The sequence below is a fragment of the Trachurus japonicus genome, chromosome 8, assembly GCF_045865225.1.
Source record: "Trachurus japonicus isolate A0001 chromosome 8, Traja_1.0".
In the NCBI taxonomy this organism is placed as follows: Eukaryota; Metazoa; Chordata; class Actinopteri; order Carangiformes; family Carangidae; genus Trachurus; species Trachurus japonicus.
Genome location: NC_140914.1, coordinates 7824744 through 7834637, shown reverse-complemented (window position 1 = coordinate 7834637; position 9894 = coordinate 7824744). Strand labels below are relative to the sequence as shown.

At 40.9% G+C, this 9894-nt stretch overlaps 1 protein-coding gene across 2 annotated transcripts in view; it reads left to right on the top strand.

Moving 5' to 3' along the window:
• The window catches only part of hsd17b14 (hydroxysteroid (17-beta) dehydrogenase 14), a 10761-nt gene extending 1003 nt beyond the window's left edge, over positions 1-9758 (top strand). The window contains exons 1-9 of one of the 2 annotated variants that reach the window (XM_085783548.1): positions 2428-2724; positions 2807-2845; positions 3082-3179; positions 5538-5604; positions 5703-5794; positions 7196-7300; positions 7404-7471; positions 8527-8623; positions 9341-9758. In XM_085783548.1, the coding sequence (XP_085639674.1) occupies positions 2643-2724; positions 2807-2845; positions 3082-3179; positions 5538-5604; positions 5703-5794; positions 7196-7300; positions 7404-7471; positions 8527-8623; positions 9341-9490 (798 nt within the window). In that variant the 5' untranslated portion in view covers positions 2428-2642 and the 3' untranslated portion in view covers positions 9491-9758. Of the gene's footprint in view, positions 1-2427; positions 2725-2806; positions 2846-3081; positions 3180-5537; positions 5605-5702; positions 5795-7195; positions 7301-7403; positions 7472-8526; positions 8624-9340 lie in introns of those variants that run through there. The other variant, XM_085783550.1, reaches the window with a different exon arrangement.
• Positions 9759-9894: the final 136 nt, after the last annotated feature.

Genomic DNA, 9894 nt, shown 5'->3' with positions numbered 1-9894 from the left:
GCAGAAGTAAGTGATATATTTGTGTTAATATAAGTCTTAAATAGTTATATCTTCCGACAGCAATCACTTACATAGAGTGTTTGGACTGAAACACGGGTCTGTCAGTCACTCTGCTCTGCTCTGAGCCGAGGAGAAAACATTTCTCGTATCCTACAGTTTTTATCCAATGAGGAGAGAGAACGGCATGCAGGGCTGTGTGTGCAGCCAAGGGACGCCGTGAATGTGGTGACGTAGGGACAAGGACTGTTATGGTGCGTTCAAGGCAACTCGTAACTCGTGTTTTTCCGACCTGTGAAGTCGTACCAGTTCGATCTGGTACGAGTTCACAGGTCAGAAGTTACGAGTGGCCGTTATAGTGACTTTCACAGGTAAAACAGGTCGGAAAAACACGAGTGGGTTGCCTGGAACGCTACAAAGTCGTAAGTCGTTACTTGAAGCTGTAATTTACGGTTTCAAAAGCCTGCCTGGAACGCAGCATTAGCCAAAACGACCGGATCGCTTACTTCTGCTTTAATAAAACTGGCAATTGAACGTTAAAGAGGAACTATGCACGTCTGGTTGTTTTTTCCTCTGTTTTGCTAACCCTCCTCTCGCCCATGTGCATTTGTTTTCAACGAAGCTGGCGAGAAATCAATCAAAGGAGCGGTGGATAATGTTATTTATCCATGTTACCATGTATATATTTGTGTAGTCTTATCTGTCATAAACAAGAGATTACGGGTTATGGGGCGCGTTTGTGCTGCAGAGACGAGAGCTGGGACCATAGACGTCACCCATTGGTTTTGGGGAGTCGTTTTTGTGACTCACATATGGCGGCCTGAACAGCGCCATGTTGGATTTTGGTGGGCGTGTACTTTCCATATTTGGAGGAGAGGCGGTAACTCAACGGGTCAACCGGCCAAGAACCCGCCCACTGGCCTCGAAGCAACTGCAGTCTACGCTCCGGACCTGTCACTCAACGCTTCCACGCCCTAATTTATGCGAGAATTTTAAACCTAATAGTAAAACGGTAGAGTTTTTTTTAAAAATTCACCCCCCTCAGAGTGTGTGCGGGGGTAGAAACTATCGGTTGAGACCAAAAAACGTTCTGACACCAGGCTTTTAACATGTTTACTGAGGATGTAAAATCGGCGATTTTAACATGGGGGTCTATGGAGAAATGCTGCTTTCTGACACCAGCCCCTAGTGGCAGCCGAGGGGATTGCAGTTTTTTGAACGCGGAAGCGAGCTTCACTTCTCAGACCGACAACTGCCCCCTTGGCTGGGACACCGGGTCGGAGGCTCTGATCTTACAGGTTTGGTTTTCAGCCAAGAGACGCCAGGTGGAAGGCAGAGAGCCTCCATTCTCCCTGGAACAAGTCATTGATTTAACGATCACAATTCCTCTGAAGCTGTTTAATTAATATAAAAAATGTAGCAGAGTTAAGGTAATTTTAAAAAAATATTGCGTAGTTCCGCTTTAAATCATTCATGTGGCAGCTTTTTGGAACCAGCTATGGTGAATCAGAATCAGATGATTGATTTATCACCGAAGAGCAATTGAGTTTAGTCACCGACTACTCAACATGCTCAAAGAAACATTCTCTATCACAGGAGCACAATAAGCACAAATGGGGAGTTAGAGTAATGCAGCGACAAGAAATAAAAGTAAAATACATGAAAGAAGCTAGAATAAAAGTAGAATTAACAGCTAGGTAAAGTATAGTGCCTGAGTATATTGCACATAAGAAATATAAATAAAAGAAACAATAAACAGTGACCGTCAAAACAAAAATAATAAACACTGTAAAATGAAAATAGGGCTTTGTTGCACCTTCTTGAGTCAATGATCCTTCATAGCAGCTAAAATCCCAATCTAGTCGTACAAACACACAGACCTGAAACAAGTATTAACATATTTCAGGTGTTTGAGTTGCAGCACAGATGTTTTCCCTCTATACAACAGCTGCAGTTGTCTAGATGAAAAAGGAGGTAGGTAGGCTACAGGTCCAAAAGCAGCACATAGGTTTGATGAGGCTCAAAAATCGTTGCAAATTGTTTGTAGCAGAACCCCCCCCCCCCCCCCGAGGACATGACAGGAAGTATGAAAAACTCCACCTTTGTCTCATTATACAACACTAAAAAGCAGTTTAGCACATGTGCATCAGTGATGTACGGAATAAAAACACCTGTTCTGCAGAATGAAGCACTTTTAAAGTGTTAAATTTGACCTTTTTTGCAAGACTTTCAATCAAACTTTGAGGTATTTTTCCATTTTATATTTATTTTATTTTCTATACTCTACTAAATCCTCACATTTAAGTAATCACAGGACTTTCCCCACCATGTTCTACCATGTTACTGTAACAGGCTCTAAATTACAGAGGAAAAACACAAAATTCAAGCTTTAAATTATCACGTGATTTGATTTCCGATATTCCGGGCAGCCCCTGAAGGCAGCAGAGTAAACCCCGTGATTTTTCTGTGCGGAACTTTGAACCTTACACAAACTTTAGGTGATAAATGACCAAAGCTTGTTAAACCGGGAGAACAGGAGGAGGAGCCGCCGGGGAACAAGCCGCTGAGTCCGCAGGTGTCAGTCAGTCCGGTGTCCGCTGCTCTCCGACTGAAACACCGAGAGAGACCCTCCACCTCAGGCCGACATGTCCCCGCGGTACCAGGACAGGGTGGTGATAGTGACCGGGGGGTCGAAGGGGATCGGACGGGGGATCGTCAGGGTGTTCGGTACGGTGGCCTGTTTGTTTTTGTCCTGTCGCTGCGGGGTCGTCTGAGTATAAGTAATAATTGTGTGCATCTTCTGTTTCAGTGGAGAACGGCGCCAAAGTGGTGTTTTGTGCAAGAGGAGGTGAATAATATTGTTATTATTTATTATTTCCTATCATAAAATTCCATAACCCTCTATTTTTTTTTTATTGGCTTGATCTGTAAGGTGTATTTAATTGATATGATCTATAATTGCTAAACACACTGTATGAATCTGGTTTTCTTTTTTAACATATAGAGGAAATATTTTTTTAAAAATTAAAAAAAAAGATTTGAAGCTGAAATGTGATTGTTTACACAAGGCTGTGTGTATTTCAGGAGCAGCGGGGGAGGCTCTGGAGGCCGAGCTGAACAAAGCAGGTCCAGGCTTGTGCACGTTTGTCTCATGTGACGTCTCCAAAGAAGAAGACATCAAGGTAAAGTTCACCTGAAGTGACTCTGGTGCAGCACCTGACCTCACCTGTCAGTCACACTCAGAGAAATCCACCTGCGTCACAACATGTAGACATTAGAAAGCTGTCTTAAAGAACATATTCTGATGGTGAACATGTATTAATGTAAACCTTCAGCAGGAGGTCAGAAGCAGCTCATAGTCCATGTATAACTCCAGAAAAGATGGTGACACTTAATGACAGTTAATAACATAACAAAGGTAAAAGGTGTTACAACCATCCCCACCCCTGTCAGTCATTGTTTGACTAGCTACCAGCATGGTGGTTTAAAATAAACACAAATGAAATGACTCATATTTCACACAAGAACCTGCTCTTCCATCTTATACAAGTTACCTAATTCACACTTCAACCGTATCTGTACTAATCAGAATTTAGACTTGCTCCAAAATATTCATTTCTGACCTATACAAATGTTTTTTTGGCTGTAAAACCTACACACTTATTGACACAGCCGTGCAAATTCACATGCAATGTCAGGGAGTGAGCGGGTACACATGATACTGATCACATAATGTTATCTCTTATTGGTGAAAGTGATGCTGTTACAACCATCCCCGGTCTCCCCTACCTATTTAATTGGACACAGAGTTGTTTTTATTGAATTTAAACATTTATATATTTATAAATGAAATATATTTTATTTTATGTTATATATTTATGAATGAAAAAACATATAGAATAGAATATAAAATACTTTATTAATCCCTAGGAGGGAAATTCAGATCGTCCAGCAGCTTACGTAACAATCATATGATATAAATGATTCAAAAGGCATTGTTGTGCAATTTGATGGAAACAGGAACGAGGGATTTCCTGAATGTTTCTGTTCTGCAGGTCAGCGAGATGAGCCTGTTACTGCGGCCGCTCCTCAGACCTGAAAGTCCTGAACAGCTGAAAGCTGAATGGTTTCAAAAGAGCTGATTAGCAAATGTTAAAAAGGCAGAAAACATGTTGAAAATCCTGAATGTTTAAGTAAAGGCTGAAGTTTTGTTTTAAGATTGTATCCATTCATTTGAATTGGAAAAATAAATTGCAGACAAAGTTACATATTTTCAAAATTATAAAAAAAAAAATATTGAAAAGTTGAATGTGAATATAAATGTCCTGATAAAGCTGCACATTTTTGTATTTGAACAGTTTTGGTTGCACAAAGTACAAAGAACTAGATTGCAACAAGAAATCTGAAAAGTGTAATCAACCATTTTGTTTTTAAAACAAAGACGTAAAAACGTACTTAAAGCAGATATCAGTGGCACGGCCGTTTCGGCTAATGCTGTGTTCAAGGCAGGCTTTTGAAACCGTAAGTTACAGCTTCAAGTCACAACTACGACTTGGTAGCGTTCCAGGTAACCCGTAGCTCGTGTTTTTACCGTCCTGTTGTCTGTGAAAGTTCCCTATAACGGCCACTCGTAACTTCCGACCCGTGAACTCGTACCAGATCGAACTGGTATGACTTCACAGGAAGGAAAAACACAAAGTACGAGTTTCCTTGAACGCACCATGAGTTAGCAGCCCCCGCCCTTGTCAGGCATCAATTGGTCCTCGTGCTACGTCACCACATTCACGCGCATCCCTTGGCTGCACACACAGCCCTTCATGCCGTTCTCTCCCCTCATTGGATAACACTTGTATCCCACAAGGAAAATTTTCTCCTCGGGTTACAGCAGAGCAGAGTGACGGAGAGACTCGTGTTTAGGCTGAAATACTTCATGTAAGTGATTGCTGACGGAAAATAGGACTATTTAGGACTTATATTAACAAAAACATTCCACTGATATCTGCTTTAAAGCCCTTGTACAGACTTTTCATTTAGTGTTGATTTTGGCGGCCCCTGTGGATGAAAGCGGTGGTGTTTTGCCGGAATGAAGACTGCATTTCCCACTGTCATGAAGACATTTGTGTATATTTGTTTTGGAAACCTCGGAAAGAAGACGGGACTTGCTTTTTTTTTTTCTTTTTTTTTTTAGCAGTGTAATGTATCTATTCGTATCATTTCGTCAGTAGAAATAGCGTATCTTCACACTGATGGGCTCATTTGCTGTTATAGGTAACAGAGACACATCAGCAAAAACCAGAGACTTTTGCGTATCCAGTTAAAAGCTCCGTACAGGGGCTTTAAAATATGAAATCCAATGGAAACAGTTGTTATCATGAATCAGAGTGTAATTAAAAAATTATTAATTACTATCACCCAAACACACGCATTGATGTTACAGTAGGTGTAAACTGAATGTGAATCGTCAGGTCTGAGCTGGTTTCAGTCTCGTCTCTTCTTGTGGAAACCAGTTTGTCATGTGTGGTGTTTATTTGTCTCTGCAGAGGCTGATCGCCGTCACAGTGGAGCGCCACGGACACATCGACTGCCTGGTCAACAACGCTGGGTGGCGTGAGTGTGTCTTTTCTCACTTCCCTCACACAGGAGAGAGAGGGCGAGGACTCTTTGTTTGATTTCTGCTGTTTTGTTTTGTTAATCTCTCTCCTCAGATCCGCCTTACAAATCCACCGACGACACCACAGCTAAGGAGTTCATGGACCTGCTTAACCTGAACCTCATCAGCTACTTCTTGGCCTCTAAAGTAACATGTCCAACCTGAATGTGCACATATAAAATGGTGATGGAAGTACGAACACAAACACACCGCAAATTCAGAAAAGCATCTTCATACAATGTTATTCTGTTAATTTTCTTTTAATTTGAAAAGTCACCATTGGACATTGAACAACAAGAAACAACCAGAAACACTTCCTGTTGTATTGAAGATGTTTTCTGAATTTGTATATTTGCATGTGTTTCCATAAGTTACAGCACGTTGAGCCTCCAGGGCCACCGTACTTAAGACACATGCAAATAGTCCAAACAAAAGCAAACAAGCAGGAAACAGCCTGATTTGTTTGAAAACGCAAAATTCACACAACACAACCAAACACAGAAACAGGCTCCATAGAGGGAGAGTGTTTCCAGGGGATATAAAAAAGTGATACACCAGTGACTGTTTTCATAACTTGAAACAACAACGACAAACAAACACAAAAAGCAAAACCCCAGAGTGTTTAAGCTCCTCAAAGTAACAAAACAGTCTTGACATTGTAAAATAAGTACGTAGGTTAATTTTTCATAATTTATTTGCTTTCTCTGTTTATCCATTAATATTTGCTTGCTCCTCATTGTGTTTGATGATTAAAGGGATAGTTCAACATTTTGGCAAATTGGTCCATTGCCATAATCCCTATAGTTTTAGGAGTAGGTTCGTTACCTTTAATTGTCGGTGCAAGCTATTTTTAGAACGGCGGAGCAAAGCTGCAAGCTGCTCAGAGCTACGTTACGGAAGCTCATGGGATTTCTTGGTTTCCTTAATACGGAGTTGTTTTCGAGGCAAATTCAAAGACTAATTGCAGAAAAACTGTCCCCGACGGAAACGCACATCAGCAGTTTTGCATGAATTTACCTCTAAAACAACTCTGTCTGGTAACGTTCTGTTATTATCTCATAGCGTGGTGAATGTGCAGGTCACAACTTGTCCACCAGAGCGTTTTGGAGTTGTTGGATTGTGTATTTGATGAGTTTGATGAGGGAAACCAAGAAATCCCATGAGCCTCCATAGCGTAGGTCTGAGCAGCTCACGGCTCTGCTTCGCCGTTCTAAAAATAGCTTGCACCAACAATTAAAGGTAACGAACCTACTCCAGTGGGCCAGTTTGCAAAAATGTTGACCTATGCCTTTAAGAAAATTATATTAATCAGAATGACCTGCAGTTTCAAACCCATGAATTAGGTTGGATAGTTAGTAAAAAAATAAATCAATAAATATGTATATATAAGGATATATAAATATATAATAATTATAAATGATAGGGTTTTGGCTTTAAAAGTTTATAACCTTAACTTCACCTTCACGTTCGTCCTTCACCACCACATGTGACTTATGTACAGTGACATAGAGGATCTCTGAACTGATGGAGGTCTCACTCTCTCTGCAGTTTGCGTTGCCGTACCTGCGGCAGCGTCAGGGGAACATCATCAACGTCTCCAGTCTGGTGGCGACCATCGGGCAGAGAGACGCCGCGCCGTACGTCGCCACCAAGGTGAGTGGCTGACCTGACCTGTCTGGGAATCGAACACTTCTTCACACTGCTTCACCTCATCACTGTGACTTGTTCAGCCGTAACGTGAGCTTCTCTCCACAAGGGGGCGATAATCTCCATGACAAAGGCCATGGCCATAGACGAGAGCCGCCACAACGTGAGAGTGAACTGGTGAGTTCAGCTGGTTCCTAACTCCTCCCTCAGAAATAAATCCATGTTCATAGAACTGCAACAAAAGATATTTTTATACTAAATCAATCTAATCAAAATGGTTTAAAAGGTCACAAAGCAAATGTAACAGAAGAACCATGTAAAAATATTCCATCATAAATATTACAATTAAAGTAAAAGCACAAGTAAATGACATTATTAGATTACACAGATGAATCTCTGTTGTTTCCTAGTGTTGATGGTTTCACCTGCTTTATATGCAGCATTAGTTTAGTCCTAAAAAACACAAAGCAGTTTAGTTGTGTAGCAGCAATAAGACAGGAAGGAAAATCAGATATAAAAAACCATTAAAGCAAATGTAACGGAAGAACCATAGTAAAACACTTCATTCTAACTTAAGTAGAATAATTGAAGTAAGAGCACAAGTTTTAAAAGTATTAAATTACATTATTACATATTTTTTGTTGATTATATTAGATTACACAGATGAATCTCTGTTGTTTCCTAGTGTTGATTATTTCAACTGCTTTAAATGCATAAATTAGTTTAGTCCTAAAAAACACAAGGCAGTTTATTTGTGAAGCAGCAATAAGAGACATGACAGGTAGGAAAATCAGATATAAAAACATTACAATTACATGTATAAGACAGTAAAAATATAGGCTAAATAGACAAATCTACACAAGATTTCAGGCTTTTTTATTTGCCTTTTTAGGCCTCAACGAGTATCTAAACATAAAAAAAGCATCTGTGTATTTTGTCAAAGTTTTGTCAAGACGTTACGTTGTGACAAAATTCACCAAAAATTAATTTAAAATGATATAAAACTAAAAAAAACAACATATTTGTAGCATTTTGATTGAACTGAACTGAACTGTCCATTCATTAAAAGTGTCAAAAGTTAAACGTTTCATGATTATTCGCAGCAGGAAAAACAGTTAATAGACAGATGCAGATGATTATAATGCTGTAAACTTTATTTGTCTGTAGGTGTAAAAGCACCTTTGTTGCTTTGTTGTGTGATGACGGTTGTTGTTGTTTGTCGTGTGTTGCAGCATCTCTCCAGGAAACGTCATGACGCCGCTGTGGGAGGAACTGGCAGATCAGACTCCAGACGCTGCAGCCGCCATCAAGAAAGGAGAAGATGCTCAGGTGAAGAACTGACGACATGTTTTAGAGAGTCTGGAGATTCCAGGAAGAAGATTTATTACATGAATAAATCGTGAATAAAACAATGAAACCGACTCCTCCTCACCCACACCCACAGAAACTATTTATCCCTGCTCGGCTGGAGGAGCCAGTGGAAACTAAACTTAATGTTTCACTGAGGCGGCTCAGCTCCCGCAGCTTTGTTGTGTTAATGATCCAAACTGCGGAGCGTCCATTCAGTTGTAAACATGAACGGCCTGAAGCTTTGTCTTCGTCCCGGCCTTTGAAGACGCAGGGGCAGAGCTGCAAACCAGTCTCAGTCTCAGCTTTCACTTCATTATTTAGTGTGTGTTTGTGTAGATGTCAAATTTCTGACGTGACGTGAGATGAAATAACAAAGATGTGAGTAAAAACGTTACTGTTGCACTTTTTAAAACACGTTCTGGTTCCTCGTTCTGGTCTTTAGCTGTAGAAGAATAGAAGATGAGAAGCTGGAAGTGATGTTTCCTGCTTCGTGAACATTTCCTGGAGGCCTTTTTTATTTATTTGTTTCTTTACAGTGCAGCACACAGCACAGCAGCACCTGTGGCAACAGCTGCAGGAGAGTAAACACACACATAAACACACAGTTGGTGGTTTCAGGGGTCGACTCCTCTGTGAAACCACCGACCTGCAGGAACCACAAGAATAACGAGTTTTCCTTCCTTCTTCTGCCGACAGCTGATGGGTCGCATGGGGACCGAGATCGAGAGCGGACTCATGGCGCTGTATCTGGCCGCCGACGCCACTTTCTGCACCGGGATCGACCTCCTGCTGAGCGGAGGAGCCGAGCTCAACTACGGCTTCAAGAGTCAGGTCCAGTCGCCCTGACGATCCTCACAGTCTCATCGTGGCTGTGCAACACAACGTGATTTAATTCAGCTGTTTGTGTTGATCCTGCTTCAGACTAATGTTGAAATACTGACTTTTTATAACTCCTTTTTCATCATCTGCACTTTTATTTTTAATCAAAATGCAGAAACATGTTGGTCACAGCCTCTAAAATGTGAAGAAAACATGTGTTTCTCTCAGTTTTACTGCAAATTACACCCATGATGTACTTTTAATTTCATTCAATAAAATAAAATCTGCTTTTTCATTCATGTAAGTCTGCAACTTTCCTGCAGTCACTCAGCATCTTCAACTTTTGGCATCTTGACCAACTGTGTAACTCGACCGAGTCCACTCCCCACCGCTCAGCCAATCAGCGTCGACCTCTTTGACCTCTAATAACC